This window comes from Gavialis gangeticus, unplaced genomic scaffold, assembly GCF_001723915.1.
Source record: "Gavialis gangeticus isolate Ggan-Ray unplaced genomic scaffold, GavGan_comp1, whole genome shotgun sequence".
Classification (NCBI taxonomy): domain Eukaryota; kingdom Metazoa; phylum Chordata; order Crocodylia; family Gavialidae; genus Gavialis; species Gavialis gangeticus.
In genome coordinates, this window is record NW_017729022.1 from 6,197,458 (window position 1) to 6,220,384 (window position 22,927).

At 40.6% G+C, this 22,927-nt stretch overlaps 1 protein-coding gene across 2 annotated transcripts in view; it reads left to right on the forward strand.

Moving 5' to 3' along the window:
* DOCK4 (dedicator of cytokinesis 4) overlaps positions 1–22,927 on the forward strand; it is a 483,151-nt gene that overhangs the window by 356,151 nt on the left and 104,073 nt on the right. For both annotated transcript variants that reach the window (XM_019514562.1, XM_019514563.1), the window contains exons 25-28: positions 3,248–3,382; positions 9,583–9,681; positions 16,380–16,474; positions 22,640–22,715. In XM_019514562.1, coding sequence (XP_019370107.1) covers positions 3,248–3,382; positions 9,583–9,681; positions 16,380–16,474; positions 22,640–22,715 — 405 coding nt within the window. The remainder of the gene's footprint in view (positions 1–3,247; positions 3,383–9,582; positions 9,682–16,379; positions 16,475–22,639; positions 22,716–22,927) is intronic.

Sequence of the window (22,927 nt, forward strand, 5' to 3'; positions counted from 1 at the left end):
TGCCTGTGAATGCAAGGGTCTGGACTCTGGCCCAGAAGGCCTCTTCCAGTTCTGTGGTTCTTAAGTTCCTAAAAGTTCATGGCATCATGTGGTCCTGTGGATAAATAAGAACAGGATTTGCATAGATTCAGACAAGACATCAGAAGGCGCTACTTCACGGTCAGGGCGGCTAGGATCTGGAACCAACTTCCAAGAGAAGTGGTGCTGGCTCCTACCCTGGGGGTCTTTAAGAGGAGGCTAGATGAACACCTTGCTGGGGTTGTTTGACCCCAGTACTTTTTCCTGCCATGGCAGGGGGTCAGACTTGATGATCTGCTCAGGTCCCTTCTGACCCTACCAACTATGAAACTGTGTATACGGAAATTCACCACTAGGGTTTGATTGTTCTTCTCTAATCCTGACAGACCTTAAGATATGGTGGCCTGGCTTCATATCAATCTGCAGGAACCTCACTCTCAATTAAGAGACCCACAGGACTGGTTAGAGGCATGCTACAATTTATGGACTGTAAGGTAACTGAAGTGGGTATACTGTTGGTTGATCTATGTGTTTTGGAAAAGTTCACTGGAGGTGAGGGGAATTAGTTGAGGTGCTGTTGGTTGCTATGGACTTTGCGATTTGCTTCTGGGATTTGTACTGGAATCTAGGTGATAATGGTATAATCCTAAAGGTCAAGAGGCTTATGTGGCCAAGAATGTTGAACAAGGCTGTATATTGCAGATACGAAGGAATGTTGTGGTTATGGGGGTTGGATCCCTTCAATCTCTGTGGTTGTGATGGGGAGCAATAAGGCAAGAACAAAATAATATTGTGCTGTAGTTGGTGTCATCTGTATAAACCGTGATCAGCATGCTTAATCTCAATTCCTTTGTTATCAACATACAAGAATCCTCAGGAACCCAGGATGATACATGTGGTTTTTAGTTTCAGATTGATAATTTGATATAGAATAAGGGGGTGTAACTTTGATGCTACAAGACTTCTTTCATTGTATCTGTCTTATTGGGTGCATGGTTCACCATGAGGCAAAGGGAGACTGGGGGATGAGGGAGGCATCTTTATTTTTTGTATCTGACACAGCTTTGGGATAGAACATTTTTTGTATGTTATTGCAGAAATGGATGGAAGCCAGGGTTGGTGTTGATGCATAGTTTGATGTCTTCCAGTGCATAAGATGAAATGATCACGTTCATAACACGTGATTGATTTCCTTGTGATTTCATATTATCTGTGATGATTCTTTTGGATCATCTCATAACTTCTAAGACAAACTGTTAACTGTCTCAGGTGATATATATATAGCAAGATCTGTATAGATACGTATATATGGCAGAACACATACAAGCTGGATCCAGTGTTCAGGTCAGAAACGTAGGAATGTAAGTTGAGGGACAGCGCTACAGATAGATCAGAAGAGGTAATTGCTGGAGGCTGCAGTGCATTTAGCTTGATGAGGCAAAGGATTTGGCCAGGGCCAGAAATTTCTTAGCATGAGTTTACTACTGCCTGCATTGCAAGGTCTTGAGCAAGCATCCCTGTCTATGGTGACATTTAAAAGAATGCAACTTTCGTACCCAAACTTCAGGGAAGAGTTTTATCACAGAACCAAAATGTCTGACAGTTTCTAGGCCGCTTTGAAGGATAAGATTGTTCTTCCACAGACCACCCTGAGAATAATCTGTAGAAAATCATAATACTGTATTTTCTCCCTTTTTGATACAGTAGCCTACATATATACATGGGGGGGGGTGTGTGTGTGTGTGTGTGTGTGTGTGTGTGTGTGTGTGTGTGTTTATATGAGGTTGATCTACAGCACATGAAGAGGAAGGAAGTTATGGCAACAAGGTCCTGTTGAGTCCAAATAGTGACATGCCAAGTGTTTTGATTTTTGTTACAGCTCTCCTATGCTGGCTGTGCAAGAGGTGAAGATGAAGCCTTGATCTTCATCATGTCTGCTGAGTCTTACCCAGTAGAATTAATGCTCTTGTTTGTCAGTTGGTTAGGCGGCATTTGGTTACAGTTAAGTGTTATTTGCTGTGAAAAATGTCACATTACTTTGAAGATAAAATAGCTCAGGTTTGGCCTGTGCTGCTTACTGCCATGGAAACAGAACAGTGTGTTAAGGGAAAACTCTTTACTTTCAACCAGTGTCAGTCATTTTGCCCAAAGAGACTGTAGATGCAGCTTTGTGCTAACCTGTGATTTTTGGACCCTTTCTTTTCCAGGCTGGTAAAGAGCAGTTGTGAAGTATTAGGTCCAGAGTGAGTTGAGATTGTCAGCATTTCCCCGAGGAGGTGAAGTGCCAGAACTCATGTGGAGACCAGCTCTCAACCCTGGTCAGCTAGCATTCAAGCTCCCAGGTTTTTATAGAGACCCATGAAATCTTTACGGAAATGAAAAGAAAGAACAATGAAAAATAATGAAAAGCCAAAATGAAAAAGATATACATTTGGAAAGAAAGCAAAGGGAGACTGCTATGCTAGTGTATATAACATAGCAAAATTACCTTTTCTAGTTCCTGATTTAGAAAAAAAGGGCAGCTGGAACACAAAGTACATTAACTTTGTTCTTACATACATATGTAGGAATGTTCTTATGTTCTTAACAAACAGTTACGCATTCATAGCCAGGAGCACTGGTGCCTATGTTAGCTCCTTTGTACTGGTTTGCTGATGAAAAACAGCAATGAATTTTCTTTAATTGACCAGATTTACATTTGCACTGTTCTGGGGATGGAAAAGTAGCTGACACTTCCTGCTGAATCAGTCACTAAAAAAGCTTAGTGAAATCAGTTTATTTTTAGGGTAGTTTCTTTGCTGATATGATGAAGTATTTAAACCAAAATTCTCTCTCTGTTTTACACTTTAAGCCTCCATTTAGGAGTTTCCCTTGCAAAAATGTATGGATATTGACTATAAAACTTTCACATATCATTTAGTAATCTCTTCTCTGCTGTAACAGAAAATAAGATTATGCTTAGTGATGAGTACTCAAATTCATAAGGATAACTGTCTTCTCTATATGTGTGATTAATTGCAAACACTTGGGTTCAAATCAATGGCATGTTGATGGTATTTTGAATAAAGAATATTTCTGTGGTTTCTGGACTGCAGCACTCATGAGGAAAACTAATTCTCACATACTGTAAAGTAATCCAACTGCTAATGCTGTTGAAGGAAAATTTCTGTCTGTGTCATCCTCCCTTCTAAATTTTAGCAATCTGAAAGAAAGTTTGTATCTATTTAAGGAAAAATCGGTCTTGGAAGAAATTGATGTGATCGTGAACAGCCTGTTAGACATACTGTTGAGAACCATATTGGAGATTACAAGCCGACCTCAGCCGTCCGGGTCTGCAATGCGCCTCCAGTTTCAAGATGTGACTGTAAGTTTTCATCGTAAAACAATCTCAGTCTGTCGTTGCACTTATAGATCCTCCCATAGCATCTACGTGAATTACCAATACATTGTAATACACGTTGTTAATCTGATTATCTGCTATTCTGAAAAAAGATTGCATTATCCAGATGTAGTGGAATTAAAGGGGTAAGGTAGAATGTACTTTTTGTCATTCTTTCACTGGAATTGTTAATGTTCTATAGTTTTATTTATTTATGGATAGTATGTATAAAATTAAGGTGGTGAAATTTTTCCACTTGACATCCTTTTGGATAGTGGAAAATTCACTGAGATTCTTCTGTTGATAATTCAACAGCTTTCTGCAAGCAGTTGTCTGTAGGAGGAGGAGGAAAAAAAAATTATATGAACTGAGTGCCTGAGTTTCAGTTCTAGAGTATTGATTAAAGTCAAGAGATCAGTGTTAGAAAGGGAAAATAAGTGGTATTTAGGTCAACGTAATAAAATAGACTGTGCATATTAAGAGGTTCAAGTGAAATCACTTAAAGAAAAGCCCACTGTCAGTATTAGTGAAACAAAATGAAAGCTGCATTTTGTTCTACTTGGAAAGAGGTTGTCAGGTGACTTCAGAGGAACAAAGAATTCTTGCATGGAAGTCGATACATAGAGGCCTAACTAAAGAGCAGTGGACCTAGCCTTGTAAAGAGAAGCAAGTTGCTTACTTGTCAGTCAGCAATTTCCTAAGAAACACTCTGTGTACTTGAACATTTCTTACTTTTTTAAATTTGCTGTCTCACTTGACCAACCATGCTTGTTTTTTTCCGAGTGATAAATGGATTTTCTCCTTTCAAGCCTAAATGCCCTGTGAGGTCACACATTTTAAAGAGCATTCAATACATGGGGAAAAATATTATTTACTTTCTCCCACAGGGAACAAAATTATTAGATGTATTCATGGAGTTGACCATGGGTCACCTGTAATTTGTGATAGGGCAACCCTCTGCTCAAATTTATTCTGGTTCAGAGGAACTGCACTTCTATAATCTCACATTCTTTTAATTTTAAACTGCATAAATATTCTCCAGGTGTCAGGTCATCAAAGAAGGATTCACTACTCAGCAAAGTGTATGTTGCAGAATTGGGCTACAAGTGTGGAAAAAATCCATTCCTACTGGTTTCCTTTAAAATATCTGTTTGCTCATGGATGTAGTTTTTATAAAATGCCATTGAAAACATTCTAAAAGTCCTTGCAAGTTACAGAGTTTTCTTTAGTTATACATGCCTTGCAAAGGCATTCCATCATCATCACCACAGGCATCTCACTGAATGCTTAATGTGATTCACAGCACAGCATAAGCCAATTATACACATTATTGCGGGGGGCATCATGCAGCATGGGTTTTGGAAACACACTGCTCCTGGTTCTTAGAAGTATTTATGGCATAAGTCACCACCCAATGTGAGTATGGGTGGAAGAATCTGTCCCATTATGTTACCATGAATTCATACTGCATTTATCGTTAAATGTGCTTTGTGAGATGGATGTGGGCTTATGGCAGCACACTGGGTAAGATTCTATTACAATTGCTCCCATTAGATACTTCCATACTTCTGCAAGTAGTCCCAAAGCTATATTTCCATGTGTTGCCACAGGCACTGCATGGTGTTTCTGCATAATTTATCAATAAGCAGAGTAAATTGGACTGCATGGAGCTTGATGCTCAGTGGCTGGATTGTTCTTAGGACCCATGCTAACTTGCTTACAATTAGGTCAGGTTTCTCTACACCAGGGTTGCCCTGCCACAGGTCACATGCAGCTGAAGAGGGGTTAATTTGTAGCCCCCAGGCTCCCACTCATCTGCTGCTCTTCCCATTCTTCTGGCTGCATCTGTAGCTGGGGAGCTTCAGGTTTCCCTCCAGCTTCTGCTTTCTGCACCTGTGCAGCACAACACAGGGCAGTGTGGCACAAACTGCAGTGCAGGGGGGAACCTGTGGCCACTGAGTTAGGGGCCAGCCCATGTGCATGGTACTGCAGGGAGGAGGGAGAGCAGGCTGCCACCTCTGCAAGGTTGGACAGCCCTGAGCTCTACCATACTTCAGAATGCAGTGTAGACGTATTCTGAATTTTACCTTATGGTGCGTTATGAATCACTTGCACGTTAAGCACTTTCTCTGTGATGGATGTGGTACTTTGAAGCTGTGTGCTCAGAAGGAAGCTTTATAATATCCAGGGTCAGTGAGCTCAGTGGAGTTGCACTATCATAAAACTGGAACAATGCAGTGGTGAAGACAACCCACAAATCTAGTTGCTTTATGAAGTCAATGAATTGGCTCCTTAGGTTGTTTTATGAAAAATGTAACTGCATACAATTAAATATCTGAGAGGAACCCAATTAAAACAGAGGCTCTCCCACTGTGAAATCTTAGAACACAGCCCGTCTGAGCCATAATGAATTGGAACACAGTGCTACTGCAAAACTGTCAACTCCATATGTTTTTAATAATTTTGCTTTTTATATGGGAAAATGAAAAATAACTCATTCAGACCACTTGTGGAATTGTGATGTTCTACTCAGCTTGATTTAGGATGCTGGAATCTGACCCTTGTACTTCTTAGTTTTTAAGAGGTTGAGATGTAAATTAAGTATTCAGTCTTATTTACAAGCAGAGCATGCATGATTATATTTACATTCTTTGGCTCTGTGACTGTGGCATTGGCAGGAATCTGAGCCAGCATTTTTCAGTATTAGGTTCTGAAGTTTGTTTCAAAAGGAGCAGCTTGAGTGCTTATTACTTTTGAAATACACCACATTTATCTGGGTGCCTAATTATGTGCTAGACTCTTGATTCATTAAGGCATCTAGTTACAGCAATGACATGCATCAGAATACATCCTGGGCCTGCATACCTCGATTGGAGGCACCCGTGTGCATTTTGGTCAGTATTTTACAGCACTTACAACATTATGCAAGAGGATGTATAGACCAGCCAGTAGGAAGTGTGGAGTTTCACAAGAGTTTGACTGTCCCTGCAGCCTTGAGCTTAAGACCTCTGTTAGTGTGGGTTTTGATGTTGAATCATCTAAAGCCAGGGCCTTATTAAAATGAGGGAGCAGGAAAAGGAGGATGTGGCCCACTCATCTTTTGTCCAATAGCCTAGTGAGCTAGGGAGAGAGAGATCTCAGTTCAAGACCTTCCTCATCCAGAAGGGGTTTGAATCTCCCGTACACAGAAAATTGCCCTTACTTCTAAGCTATAACCTAGGTAGGACTAAAGCCATCTTCTGCCATCCCCTTCTGTCTTGCTGAAGCAGTCACTGGGAGTCACAAATATAAGAATCATGGGTGCAAAGAGAGACGCAAGAGTGAGCCTGACTATAGTCTAGTGAGGAGGGCATAAGTAGTCCCAGGGCCGGAACCCAGGGCCCCAGAGGGAGGCCCAAACTATTGGGGGTTTGGCAAGTAGTGGGGACAAGAGGGGAGCTGTATTCCTCTGTTGCTAAGCGTACTCTAACTGCATCAAACAGAGTGATCCTCTCATTTGTACCTTGGTGCAGGAATGACTTGTGAATTAATCCAAAATGGCCTTAGGTAGGTTTCAGGCTTTAGAGGCACGTCTCATTCAAAATGATTGACATAAGCATATGTAATAGCTGTGAGTTCTGATATCTATTGTATTAACTCAAATCCAAGATGAGTTCCCTCCCCCCCCATTTAACATGGCAAAAAAGCCCCTCTTCTTGGATTTGAATACAAGGCATGGGGAGGCAGGCAACTGCTGCAGCTTTGGCTCTGGCTCCCGGGGTTGGAGTGAGACCTGTACCTGCTGCCTGCCTTCCACCTCTCCACAGCCTCAGACCAAGGAATTCAATTTTGAGATCCTGTTTTAAACAGTCTTGGCTATAGGTAATGTCATTTGAGTCAAAGTTTGGTCATTTTGTAGCAGAGTAGCACTATGCAGTAACATAATATAGATGTTTTACTTCAACTTTAGTGTGTGAACTTTTAATACAAAGCAGACGTTATCACAGAAAAATGCATACAAAGGGCTGTATTCTAAAAGAAGACATTGAAACAATGGTTGGCTTAGTTTCTTATTCACAAAATATTTGTGAGAGAGATTGATGTCCTACAACCTTGCTCCAGTTGCAGTCAGGGAGAGTTTTGGACATTATTTATTTAGGAAAAAAAGGCATTTAATTGAACCCACAGCTGTCACTTCCAAGAAAAATGGCCCAACTACCAAGAGAGCAAGGCTGAGGCCATTTTTGAAGTAGGGTTATTAGGCATCTATAAGCATAAGAATCATGGGGCTAGAATAAGAGAAAGGAAGAATTACTCATTTTAGCTAAATTAGCAAGATGAGGAACAAAATAGTTTCACATTTTATAACTAAAGAACAGTAGTCTCAAATGTCTATTTTTTTTACAAGCAGTGATGTATTTAAATTCAGTTCGGAGCCCTAAAAATAGAAAAACATCACAAATATTAAAAAGCTTCCTGATCGGGAAAAATAACATGGGGTCAGGAAATTTGATGATATAATATGAACATTTAAAGGTGCTTCCTGTTTATAAGGGAACAGCTGTAGCCTGGGTGATTATACTCAGAGGCTGAAGATCAAGGGACTTCCTGGCTGAGGGTACTAGTACATCACTGCAAAAGCAGTCATGCAAAAAGCTGGTTTTATACCCTGACCCACTGTCTCAATATAAAATTCTGCTGCAGAATGAGGCATGGTTAATTTTTATGCCAATGTAACCTGTCAAGGCAAAGCCTGTAACTCAGTGTTGACAAAGTTTTTTTTGTGGTTGGCAGAAATGACCCAGCTCAGATCCAAGACTGGCTGGTGCTAGGAACTGGCCACTTTTCCCCACTGCCCAGAATGGGCAAAGCTCTCTGCTACCCAGCCCACTCACCCTCTGTAGAGCATCATGAGGGCGAAACCTCCTGCCACTGAATACCACTGAGATACCAGCTGCTTGGGCCAGATGCAATGGCTTTGTGAGCTATATATTGCTGAGCCTTGCTCTGACTCCCTACAAGCTAGCTACAGCAAGGTAAAAGCAGTCTGTCCACTTTAAAATCCCATTAAAGACATCTCAAGTTCATTAACTTGATGTAAAAATGTGTTTCCTTTTCTGGTGATTTAAATATTCACATTTTTAATGAAAGGTTAAAATTACCCAAAGCATGAGTGGCATATGAGTGAAAAATGTTTGAAATATGTTTTTCCCTTCCTTCCTGTTCTCACATTATCATTCCCCTTTGCTCTAGAAGCAGTACAAAAGTTGATTTCCTATCCTACAAACCTTTTCATGACTTAAAAAAAAAACTGTTCCTGTTCTGCACTGGGACAGAATCAAAGCCTTTCAGAGTTTTCAAGGAAAACCTCCCCCGAACGATATTACTTTACCCCACATGAGCTGAAGTCAGAATTCTGACCTTGAACGGGGGAGACCCCAGTTTGATTGGCCTCCTTTTGCCATTCTCCCATGTACCCTGGTAATCAGCCTCTTCCTGGGTGGCTGTGTATACTGCATATGTGCACCCGTGTATCCTGTCCTCTGTCTTCCTCTCCCTTCTCCCTCTCCCTGGTTTGACTAGATGTTCTATTCTGGACCTCAGAAAACCATTTTGATGAAAGTTTTGTCAAAGCCAGTATGCTGCAGTTTTGATTAATTATTTGATTATTTTCCAATAAAATAAACGTTAAAAAAATCCCAAACTGCTCTTTTTATTCCTTCTTATTCTTCATCTTTTCTGTCCCTGCAGGTAAACAAAATGGTTATTCCCAAAATTTCTGCTATATGTTTTTGTTTGTTTTGTTTCAAAACTTAGTTGAAAGTAAAAGGATAGAATTCATCCTATTTAAACCATCAATCTGCATAAAAACAAATGCAAGTTTGTTACATACATGTTTATGTAAACTACATATTATAATTACTTTTTCGGATCATGCTTGTATTGTTTTAGCTGTTATTGTACTGATTCAAGTGGAGGAAATTGCAGAACATGGAAATTATATTTGAAAACAAAAACTCATCTTTAAGCAGATCCATAGGCCTGTGTTTTAATAAGGAAATACTATGAAACCATGTTTCTAATCCATAGCACTATTTTTCTTTAAGTTTAATAATATTTTAAAAGCCTTACAATGTAATAAATTGAATTGTTATATTTTTTGTATCTTGGGTTCAATGTAATAGATTTTTCTTGATTTGCCTCAGGGGGAGTTTGTCTCCTGCCTCTTGTCACTCTTACGGCAAATGACAGACAGACATTACCAGCAACTTCTTGATAGCTTCAACACCAAGGATGAGCTAAGGGTAAGGAGCAGATCAGCATTTCTATATCTTTAAATCCCTCCCTCCCCCTTCTTTTATGCTTCATGGTTCAGAAGATCTGCCTCAGATAAGGGACCATTGATTTACATGGGTTGATGCTGAAATATAATCTGTTCCTTAGATACCCTTTTAACTCAATGGTGTAGGTTTTACATTCATGTTTACTTGGGAAGCCTTGCTGTCAAGGGTAGTTTTGTGTTTCTATACTGTAAATGGATAGTATGTATTGTGTTTCCTTCTGAAAGAGAGTAGGGAAAGCTATAGAACTGTTATCACCCTGTTCTTATCCTCCAGCCCTATCCCACAGAACAAACTGACCACATTTCTAGTTACAAGAATGGGCAGGACCACGGCCACAGTTGGATCAATATGGCATATTGCAGTGGTAGATTGATAGCTTAAGAAACATATATTTCTAGTAGTAACAGGTTCAAAAGAACAAACCTCCCCCCGCAATGTAAATCCCTGATACTGTCCAGGAAATACTTTCAAGTACTTGAAACGCTCCCCAGAGAGTAAGTGTGGTCATAAGAACTTTAGGTATTACTGTTGCCGTCTTCATGCCTTCAGTTCAAGCAAATAGATGTCACCTCAGTTACATTCACATTATAAGCTCTAAGACCCATTAGTTAGATGCCTAAGTTGACTGCAAGGAGAACAAGGTTCTCTTAGTTCTCTTGATAAGGGAGAATCTGCATGAAGTAGACTTTTGTTTATTGCTTATATACTTTCTTGCTTAAGGAACATGTTTTTGAGGATGATTGCTTAAGAGGTGTTTGATTTAAGACACATCTTTATTCCCATACCACTCTTATATGGAGGCACTTGTTATTACTGGACATATATACTGTCAAACCCTTCAGTCCAGGGAGGAAGGAGCAACTGGACAAATATAGAAGCCAGGAGGGAAAGAAGGTATACGTTTTCATGTTCACTGTTGTAAGAGAAACTCGCTCACAAGGCAGCTCTTCTAGGTTGAGGTCTGGCAATCAGCTGTAGTTAATTATCTCAATCCTCGGTACAAGTAGGTCACAGGAAGTGAGCTCCTAAGTCCACAACAACAGACTCATTCTGCTCTCATGAGTGTGACTACTGTCTTGGACTTTCCTGGTTCCATCTCCATGGTTAGAAATATGTGAATGTTTACATTTGAATTAACCCTGCAAATTGTTTATTGTTTCATTTGAGTTTGACAAGTACAACACAGGATTTTGACTGAAAGAAAGGGGAGAAGAGTCAGTGGTTGCATGCAGATGCTTATTGGCACCACCAGAAGTGATTCTGGGAGAGGAAGCAGTACTGGCGTTTAGTCTTTAACTACCCCCTCTCCTCTGCTCCTTGCATCTTCACAAGACTGAGAAGATCTCAGTCTGGGGCAAGCACAGAGAGCGTCGAGGCAAAGACTCCCATCTGCTCCTCAGCTTGGGAACTCTGGTCTAGGGAGTAGGTAGGGAGCAACAGGTAGCACCACAAACCCTTCAGACCAGGGAGGAAGGAGCAACTGGACAAATATAGAAGCCAGGAGAGGAAGAAGGTATAAGTGTTCATGTTCACTGTTTTAATAGAAACTCTCTCACAAGGCAGCTCTTCCAGGTTGAGGTCTGGATTCTCCTAGAAGAGGCATGTTTCCGCAAAAAGAAACTGAGCTAACTCATTTATACTGGGAGAATAGTGATTCTCCTGGTAGAAAAGTAACATCTTTTCATGGCTAGTGTATTGTAAAAAGAGAGTGCAACTTCTTGGAGACCCCAGCTCTTTCTTGATACATTAACAATTTATTTTTGTTTATCCAGTATCTTGGGCAAAGATTGCGATCTAAATTAAGCCATGCTACTTACTATACTTTTGTACTATTTTATTTTGAATATTGAATTTTCATGATAAATGCTGTTTTCTTGAGTGTTCTTTTAAAAGTAGCACCAAAAACTTAATTGGTTGAAAAAGTAAAAGCACCTGTTATTTTAACTGATACTTGGTGGGGATTGAAACGGTCACTTTAATCGTGTGGGATCAAAGCTTCACTGGTGGTGCAAAAAGGGTCGTTATACTGTTGTATTGGCTGTATTCACAATGACCAGGTACTTGAACAATTTGGTCACTTAAGGTATATGGAAAACATGATGCTTCAGGATTTTATACATGTCACATGTATGCCAACCTTTGAATTTGAGCACTTGCTGCTCAGTGAGGCTGTTGTTATGATGAAGGGTTTTTTTTTTCTAATTTGCTATCTCGGCTGAAAGATTGGGCACATGAATTACAAGGCATTTCTGCTTTCTGAGCAGATGACTCCCAAGGTGACCATATAAATGTTTGTAGTACAAACAGTCGCATGAGTGCACTGCACAATATTTGTGACATTTTCTCATTCCAGAAGCACCTGTGAAAACAAAAACCTCCACTTGAGAGCACTGTGAAAATGAAACTAAAATGGTCCTTAGTATTATCAATGTGAATTTGTAAATATTATTTTTATAGGTTTTCGGGGGTGTTTTTTAGTACCCCAGTGTATACTATATAGTCTCTATACAGGTCATTGATCACTACATAGAACCCTGCTTAATGTAAAGGAACAGCACTCATTTAAAAATAGCATCTATATGTAAATATTTTTTTATCTGGTACTGTTATAAGCGATACTTCAGATTCTTATAAGTGAAAGAGTGTGCAAAAAGATTTCCTTCATTTCTTCAAGTCATTTTTTCTGTATATTTGACAGCTCTTTGCATATAGTTACCTGTGCCATTTCAGTCAGGCCTCAAGTTGTTTGAGTCTTTCATACTGCAGTACCAGAAAAAACACATTATTAAAAGAAAAATGTACAAAATGACAGAGAAATGGCAGGTGGTTCATGGGCAAGAATTTCAAGCAGTTCACTTGGTTTCTGTATTAGCAGTGTCCCTTTTAAAATATAAGATGATGTATATAGATTGTGTTTTTTCTGATTATCTTTCAGTATAATTTTATACTAGCAAGCATATGGCTTTGTTTCATTGCTAGGTACAAACTCAATTTGAATATCTTTTTAAAATATCTGTTCTATAGCAGTGCATAGGATCAGAGCACCATTACCCCAATAAGCTCTGAAATCTAATTTAAAGCAGGAGGCAACAGTGCAAGAATTAAGGAGAAGCAGAGAAGAGTGGATAAGGAAAACTGCATGCATAATCATATCCCAGCTATGTGCACAGCTAGATGTTTTTTGGTTGGTGTCCTTTTAATTGAAAAATAAAAATAACAGGTAGTTATCAGCAGGCCCTGCTGGTTGTCTTCCTAGGCTTTCTTTATTAGTTTACCACAGGGTGAGCATACAAGAGAGATGTGGAAGACAAGATAGTAATTTAAGACTATAACAGATATCCTTATACCTATTCCATCCCCTTTATGTGGCATAAGAAATCCTAAAAGTCCCAGTCATAGCCATGAAGTATTCACCCTAATGCAGGCGTTACTTCCAAACTCCAGTGTAGCAGGGGGAAATGAGGCTCCTGGCAGACATTTATGTTTGTTTTGCTGTATATGTGAGTACTTGTGTAACAAAATGTAACAGGCCAACTGGCTACACATTAAAATTATTGTGGGGTAGTTCAGGCCTACAAAGAAGTTGTTGTTTTAATAATCAACTTTTTGTGGCTGATTCACCATTTTTATCGAGTGATAAACTGGTTTAACATCTGGTAGATTACAATTTGTCATACAATACTCAAATAGTATGTGCAACAAGTGAAGAACAGCATTATGGCCACTGTGACAGTCATAGGAAGCTGTTGTGATGTTATATAGGTCCCCCCAGGTTCTTTAATTTATACCACAGGAGACTCTCCAGCCACTGAGGCAGCCCAGAATTGAAAAGGTACAAAGTTGGCCCCCTTAACCCTGCTGTCCTTGAGTTGTGTGCTGTACCCCTAGAGTGAATCTCAGTCCAATTTGACTTGGGGAGGCAGGGGAGTCAAATACATAAAAAGGTATTTGTGGAAGATGTTAAAAATGACCGTAACTGTTCCAAAGGCTGTCCCTTTCACTGAAGCACAATAGGACATCAGTTCACCATTTGTTTATACAAAAGAATATTGCTACTGGAAGAAACAACATAAAATATGACATTGTGAAGTGGTGTCATAATTGGTGTAAAATACAGTAAAGTTTATGTAAATTACAGGTAAGAATATTAAAAGACAGTGTGTGATGGCCCCAAACATACAAAAAGAAGAAATTACTTTCATGATACCACCTGAGAATGTGAAGTATATGAAGCATTAATTATAACTGTACTCCAACCGTTGAAGTGTTGCTACATTTATACTGCCAGCTAAATTTCTTTTTAATGTTAAAGTCTGTTGCTGAATCATTATGATGTGTTCACTAGGGCACATACACAGTGCTACACAATAGTTTATGGCAAAGTAAATGTAGTTGGAAGCATGGACTGTGAAACTGACTTACCGTGAGTGGTACCTGCTAGTAAACTCATGAAGAACTTTGAATATTCAGACCATGAAACAGAAATGAGCATTTCCATCATGCAGAGCCTCCAGGTAGCATACTTCTGACCACAATATATACCACAGAATTTATTTTAAGATGATTACAGTGTTAGACCCCTTAGCATTGGTGAACAATAGTGCTGGCATATTCAGGGATACTAGCAAATTTATACCAATTAACAGACAAAAAACCCACCAATACTTAACCAGTGACTAAACATATAAGTTCATTGCCCATAGGAGTGTATTGGATATGTGGGATAAATATATGTACCAAAAATGCAATTATCAAATAATTTTGAAAAACGAACAGCAACACCTGGATTAATGTACTCATCTGAAGTCTTTAAAACATATCTTGCAAATGCCCTCTCTCACTCTCTAGCTTTGAATTATTATTTTCTTTATAACAACCTTCACATTATAATGGCAAATCGCTAACTTCTCCAACATTTGAGGTTTTTAATTGATTTTTTGTATGTGTGCATGTTTAATGTAACTTGTCATTTGACTTGTCAAACCATTTTTAACATTTTGTTGGGTTTTTCTATGAAAATTATTCGTGTTAGAAAAAAATTATTCATGCTGGTGCCACTTCTCCAGGTTTTAATTAAGGTATCTAAATTTGTTCATGTTTGAAAACTACTTGAAATACTAGAATTCCTTTGATTTTTGTATGTTTAAATTAGTCCCAATGTTCAAACTGAATTGAATGTATTTTGGCCAGAAATTATACCTGTCATACTGTAAACCCTACAAGATTTTGGCAAGTTGTCTGGCCAATGTAATCTGCTTCCAGTCTGGTGGGTGCTTGCAAGTTGGATGCTAGTCTTAGCTGCTGCATTCTCCCATTTGTAGTGCTGTTTTAAGGAATGCTGGGCACGTCTACACATGTGCCAAACAGCGCAGTTGTTACTGAGCTGTCATTTAGTACTTGGTTCAGTACTAAACTGGCATTACTGTTCAGTCCCAACACTGCATGGGTTTTTTCCCATGCTTCTGTACAGTAGAGTTCACATCACTGTTTGTGCCCGCCGATGCTACATCACCATAGCGTCTCATGGAGACGTGCCCAATGTCAGCAGTGTACAGTGTCCATCACATATAATTTTTGTTTGGAAAACATGTTTGTGGATTCCGAATTACTGGGAAGTCCCCAGCTTGTATCTTCATCTAATCCATACTGGGAACTAAATATATTCAGTTGAGATGGCCAAATTCAAATAGTAACATTTCAAGATCACATAATTACATTGATTCTGTTCAGTTAATTATAATCCCTCAACTCACATTTTTCATGATGTGGCATTCATTTTGCTTACAAGAAAAATACCAACAACAATAAACAGAGTGAGAATGGGCTCACTCTATTAGGAGTTTTCTTTCTAGAGAAGATTCATAAATTGCGAGGCTGGAAAGGACCTCAGATCATCTGGTCTGGTCCTCTGCCCCAGGCAGGAAAGACAACTGGAGATTTAAACAGCTCTTCAAGAAGTAAATTATTTAATTTTAGTTCAGTTATCTTAATGAGTAGAATCATGCTGGAAATGGTAATACTCAGCTCTTAAATACTCAGTTTTTTTATACTCCAAGCAGACCTTTACACAGATGGAGGAAATGAGGAAATGAGGCAGAGGGTATTCATAGAGAGCTAGGATTGGAACTTAAAGTCCCAGTCACAGCTATCACTCTTAATGGCCATTGATTCTATAACTTTGTGTCTATCTTTTTTTCTCAGCATATAGTATAGGTAACATTAACACTTTTAAGAGGAGTGCTTGATTTTAATGAAAAATGGACATTATCAAGAAAGCATCCAGATCTTAATAGCACTCAGAAAATGGGTTTTTTTGGTTTGCAAAGTGCTCTTGGAAATGCATTTGTTTGAGTGTATGCAGAGAAGCAAGAAGTATTTTTGACATTTCTCTCTTGTGTGTGTCACTGTAGCTCAAATAACACATTAAATAATTTCCCCCATTATCAGGAAAACCGTGGTAAGCATATCTTGAAGTTTTCTTGGGAAGTAAATAAAAAAATCAGCTGAAATAAGTACTCTGGAGAAGAAGTCAAAACATATTTGTGGTTCTGCTGTTTTTAGTATTTGGGTTTCTCATTGTTAAAATATTTCTTGAGCTCACTTCTTTTCCTTTTTTTCAAAGAATCAAGGAGTTAGTTTGTTGTTTCTTCTTCCCCTAGGATTTCCTGTTGCAGATTTTTACTGTATTTCGAATTCTGATACGACCAGAGATGTTTCCAAAAGACTGGACAGTGATGCGTTTGGTGGCTAACAAGTAAGATGTTTATAAATGGTCACGCCATATGCATAATTAATATTTGAGGTGCATGGGTAAGGGAATACTCGTGTGATGTGTATAATAAAAGATGCAAAAAGATCTTTAAAAATACTTCATTTACAATATTTGGCTGTCCCAAAGTATTTTGTGGTATAATTGTATAGTGATCCAGCATAATTATAATGATCCATTCATTTAATTAAAAAATCTCTGAAGTTATATTCCATAACAAATTTATGACATGACTAGTATCTGTTGTCTTGTTGCAAATGAGTTGTTAGGCATCTATAACATGGAACCCACATAAATAGGTGTACAATAATAGAGTTATCAATCATTAATAGGTTTTTTTGTCTGCTTTGTAAATGACACATTGAAACAAAAGTTTGTCTCAATATCTAAAGGTTGATACTGATTTAAAGCTGTTAGCTCCCAAGAAAGAATCAGCTGTTGCAGGAACATAAAAAGAAAATAGGATGCGCACATTAGTTCATTTAATGCTTATATGCAAAGCACCCAAATTGCAGTCTAAATAGTCAGATACAGCACAGGAGCAATGTAAAATTCCATACACAGCCCTACCATTATACTCAATCTGGCACAGTTGAGTCAGAACAGACATCTTTGCCTTTTCCGTACTTTCTTCTATGGAGGCAGCCAACAGAGTGAGTTTTTCTGAAGGGGTCCACTGACACCTCGCCTGACAACAAACACCAACCTTATTTCACTTAGATTTACCAGGCAACATAACCAGCCCTCAGTGTGACACCTGAACTAAATTAATCCATTATCATTCCTGTTTTTGTTAGTGTTTCTTGGCTCAAAGAGTCATGGCCCTATGGTGTTGTATAAATTCATAATCCCTGCCTCTTAGAGCTAAGTTCAGGAACTTGGTGTCCTATCATTTTGTGTGTGTGATCATGGTGGCATTTGTTTTTCTTGTGAGAGAAACATTTTCCTTCATTTATTTTTCTCACCTCATTTAATGCTGCTAGTCTTGATGAGCATAAATTCCACTGAGAAGTGTTAGAAGTGTTAATACATGAGGAATGGATGTGATCGTTTATTTCTGTGCGGGGTATGCAGGAGATGAGAATGCGAGGGAGAACATACGTCTGGGTAGTCCAAGCTGGAAAATAAACTATGAAATACGAAAGAGAAAACCATGCAATAACTCTTAAAATTAGACTATAATGTAAAAAGTACCATATTTACCCAAAGCCAAGATAACTTTGAATTTAATATGACCATCCAGTAATTAGTTTCTATACATAGAAAATGATAAATTTGTTATCATTTCCATGTATAAAATCTAACTATTGAGGGTCATCTTAAACTCATCTGCTCTACCACCTCTATGGTAGTGCAAGTGGTGGGGAAAGCAGCCTTCCCTGCTTTCAGATCAGATTATCTCTGATCTGTGCAACCCAGTTCATGTTACCCCTACCTTAGTATAGCCACTGTAGGCTACAGTTCAGTGTAAACACCCCACCTGCCCCCCTCCCCTGCTCACCCAGATCAAGCCCACTGTCCCATCCCTGCGCCCCTCCCTCCGCTCACTGCGTCTGCCCCGCCACTGTCAACTTGTAGCTGCCCACGCTGTCAGTTTGCAGGTAGCAGGCAGGGAAGGGTTCAGCTGCCCAACAGCAGCAGCTGGACAGGCAGATTAACTCTTCCCTGTCTACTCCCCTGGGACAGACAGACAGGTCACTACAAGTAGGTGGGGGGGAAGCAGCAGGGGGGAGCCCCAAAGGGCAGGGAGGAAGCCCAGAATGGGAAGGGGTGAATTTTTACTTTTCTGTCCTCCATGCCCCTGCTGGCCTGAAATGTGACTGCTCCAAACTCGAGCTAGCACCAATACTGATCTATATTTATGTGGTTTACAGTGTAACGTGTAACAGAGCTCTTTATTCATCTCAGATGCCTAGTAATAGGCTGAAAGGTTCATCTCAGATGCTCAGTAACAGGCTGAACGGTAAGGGTTGGTAGAATTGCAGGAGATGTTTATGGGCTGGTTAATGAAACAGACTTTCCTAATTAGTTATGAACTGCACAATGCATAAATTAAAGTGCATTTCTTCAGAGTTTTTAAATCTGGTAAGGGTCTATAAAAAAATAGCTAATTTTGGTGGAACTGGGCACATATTTTTGGAGAAAAATCATGTACATCTAAGGCCCCCGACACATGCTACACTGAAAATGTGATCAGCAGGTTAATTGTACCTTCAGTAGTAACCTGCCCACATGTTCAAGTCAATTTCAGACATGATAAATGAGCTACAAAATATTTCACATATTATGTAGAAAAACTTTGTGACTTATTTGCATTGCACCTTAAACTGAACATGTGGCCCATTGAGGATGGCCCGTAATAGATCCCAATGCTCAGCAGCTGTGTGGGGCATCCCCAGGGTCTGGGACAAAGGTGTTCCCTACCCAGAAGAGCTGGAGGCAGAACCAGTCACTGGAACCCAGATCCCTGCTGGGCTGCCCAAGGAAGATGAGGGTGCAGCAAGCCCAATATTGGGAAATGTCTCCCCAGTGTCGTACATAGTGCACCCCAGACCTTTAAAAACTGTGTGTGCAGCTGTGCTGCACACATGAATTTCTGACATCCCCAAGTGCCTGGGGACCCTGGAAACAAGAAGCCTGTCCCTGATCTCAGTGTCCCCATATTCTGGAACCTGTAAAAATCACATGTGCTGCCAAGCTGTGTAGCACATAGTTTTCACTATCCCCATGCATTGGGCCTCTGGGAGTGGGCTGCCCAGGGATTTGTGAAAACTGTGTTCCTCCCTAGCTGGTGCTTTGACAGTGAAGTGATTGCTGGTTGGACATGAGGATCAGACTGGGGCTGGTTCCAGACCCTGGTTTGGTTCCTGGCCCCTGCTGACAATTAGCTGATTGTGGATTCCTGGCTTTTAATTCACTCATGCAGCAGAGCTTAGCCTCATAGTTCCAGGCTCCCACTGCACTGGAAAGTAAAGTGCAATTGGGATCTAATCCCTGATCCCAGAATGGCACATCCTGCCATGCGCATTTAGCATGGCAGGAGGCATGATTATTGGGATTGCAGATCAGATCCCATCATGCCTTTAAGTCAGGGTTGGGCAATTTATCTGGCTTATCAAGAGATTCTATCCAGCCTGTGGGAGGTCCCTTACTGCCATGCCCAGGTGTGGAGGGCAGCCCAGGCCACAGCACATGCAGCCTGTCATGGTGGCTAGATTTGGCTTCACAGCAGCCCCCACAGCAGCGGCTCACTCTGCCAGGCTGCTATTGCCAGTGTCTCTGCCACTGGACTCAGCCCCAGTCCCACTGCCCAAGCACCCCGACCTATTTACCCTGCACTCACCACCAGGGGTGCCAGATGGAGGAGGTGTATGAGTGGGGTCTGCATGCAGACCAGCTCAGGACCACTGCAGGCAGGGTGCGCTCAGCTGGGTGAATGGGATGGGGCCATGAGTGGGCCAGGAGAGGCATCCAGGGTGGCTGGGTGGGAGTAGGGCTGGGATCTTGGGATGGTGACAGTGTGGGGCCAAGGCCCAGGACAGAATCATGATCTGCACATCCCTGCCTGTAGAACCAGTGCCCGTTGCAAGGATGTGTGGGGAGCAGATTGCAGGTCTGCCCCAGGCACCAGCTCCACACCGTAACCACTCCATGATTGTGGCCCCACCCCCCATCTCACTCCTGGATGCCACTCCCAACCTACCTGCAGCCCTATCCCATCTTCCTGGCCAAGAGCACCTTGCCCATGGGGGTCCCAGGTCGGGCTCCATGTAGATCCTGCCCATCAGCTCCACCTGGCACCCCCAGCAGTGGGTGCAGGCCAGATGGACCCAGGGCCAGATAGGATCAATTCCCCCCTTACCATGCCAGGCTGGGTCAGCAACCCGCCCTCCCCCATGCAGCCCGTAATAGCTTACCAAAACTCCTTAAGTGGTCCTCCAGCCCAAATAATTGCCCATCCCTGCTTTAAGTGATCATCTGTCAGCAACCTAAGTCTGTTAAACTCTACTCTGTCAACTCTAACAAACAAAACTGCATATCAACTATTGAATATATTACTGCATGAGGCTGCAGGTGTGACAGCCAGCAAAAAGCGTGAATGCCAGTAGTCAATGGGGAAATGCAGGAGAAGAGGGAACTGCTCAATAGGGGTGTGCAAAATGAGCCGTATTCACTTTGGATTTGGATATGGCCCAAATCAGGGACAGTGATTTGGTTCATTGATTCGGATCGCTGTCCTGGTTCAATTTGGCCAAATCCGAAACTGAAATCAGCGATTCTGCTATAGACACAACTTTAAATGGTTTTTGTACATACCTCGAGGTACCAGGCGCGGCTCATGAATGCTGCGATGGTAGGGTGGATGGAGCATTTCACAGGAGTGTGGGGGAAGGTCTGCATGCCTGGCAAACCTGGAAGTGGACTGGAAGTACTTCCGGTTCATTTCCAGGTCTGCCACTGAGTGCACTGGAGGCCCCCCCACACCACAGGCTCAGCAATCAGCTACAGGGGAACCCTGGGTGCCCCCCAGACCCAGGAGACACCAGTCGCTGAGCCAGGGAGGTGCGCAGGGGCCCCCCTGTGCACTCCCCAGTGGACCCGGAAGTGGACCGGAAGTGCTTCTGGTCCACTTCTGGGTATGCTGCCAAGCACGCTGAGGACCACCCCTGCACTCCTGTGGGACACTCCATCCGCCCTACCATCTTATTGTTCACAAGCCATCTGGTACCTTGAGGTATGTAGAAAAAGCATTTAAAGCTGCATCTATGTCCGAATCATTGAAACTTTCTGAATCTCTCTGAATTGATTTGGAGGGTTCCAATTCAATTCAGAGAAATTAAAGTGTCTACTGATTCAATTCGGATTCAGAGATTTGGCCACTGAATTGGGCTGAATCTTCACTGAATCGTATCAGTGACCAAAGCTTTGCACAGCCCTACTGCTCAATCCTGTTTGTCCTCTAGGTTTTATGAGGGGAAGTCAGAGTACAGGGTTTTTGCCAAGGAGTCTCAGTTTTTACAGTGAGTTACTCTGTCACCTTGGACACTTCACTGGGCCTTGGGATTCCCCTTTGCAAAAAAGTGCTCAATGATATTTTGATTTTGGAGGTACAGGGAAGATGAACTATTTGTTGTCTTATATAATGTTATGAAGATGGAAAGTGCCACCTCCTAAAAATAGGTATTTTATTAGGACTTCCTCTATTATTCAGGCCCTGTTTAAGCTCTGTCTGCATACAGTGTGTGTTTTCTGCATTTCAATTTCATTTTCTTATTTCTTTTGTAGTTAGCTCTCAAATTGTATAATAAAATGAAAACAAACATAAACACTGTAGCACAACATTACAAAATGTGTTGCGACAGAAGCACAGCAGGGGTCAGCTGCACATTTACTCATTCAGACAGGATATATGCAGATAAACCATGAATATGTTCAATCTCCGGAGAGTTCAAAAGCTTCACTTTTTCTCTGTGACATCTGCTCATCCAAGCCTACAGTGAGCAAAAGTTACATTGCTTGACAACAACAGAGGAGCAAAAAATGGGCATGTGATTGCTACAATTCATCTCAACAGGATAGGTGTCAGTATGGTAAATCACCTGAGCAAGTGATTTATTGTTGTTAACAACGTAAATCCAGGATCATTGATGTAGGGCTTCTTCATATGGTTGATACAGATTTGCATATGTATGTTTGGACGCTAAAGAAAGGGCCTCTGTTTCTAAGGCCCTATTGTACTTTTCACAAGTACTAAATGGTTGTCTTATCTCTTTCATAGGCAGACAATAAAAAGGAAAATTTACAGCAAAATGTATTACACATTAGCTGGTCAGCCAAAATGTTTATTATACTATGATGTCTCCATAACTTGGGTAAAAAAAATGTGGTGTGAATTTTTCAGGTTAATTTTACAACACTGTGTCTGTTTACATTAACTTTGTTCTTACATCTATGCTTATGTATTTTTATTAATTTTTTGCTGTATGCATTTTCTGACAACAGATTTAGTAGTAAGCAGTCATATATGTTTAATTTTTTCAGTAATTGTACATGGTATCTTTCTTTTCTTTTTGCTAATAAGCAAGCATTTACAGTAATCAAAGTTACGTTTTTCCACTTAAAAATGTGTTCCTTTTTTTCTTTTACCAGTGTTATCATTACAACAGTCCTGTACCTTTCTGATGCCCTTCGTAAAAACTTCTTAAATGAAAACTTTGATTACAAGGTACAGTGAATTAACTTCCTCCAAAATATATGTTGGGTCATGTTATCAGTGCAATAATCTGTCAATCTACAGCTATTGTGATACAGGTTTGGATAAAACACAGCTAAAAATTCTGAGCTGTTAGAAGGCCTGCAGTACCATAGAGAGAAAATCAGGAGTCATGTTTCAAAATATCATGAGTACCAACCCCCACCTCCCCTGCCCACCCCCCC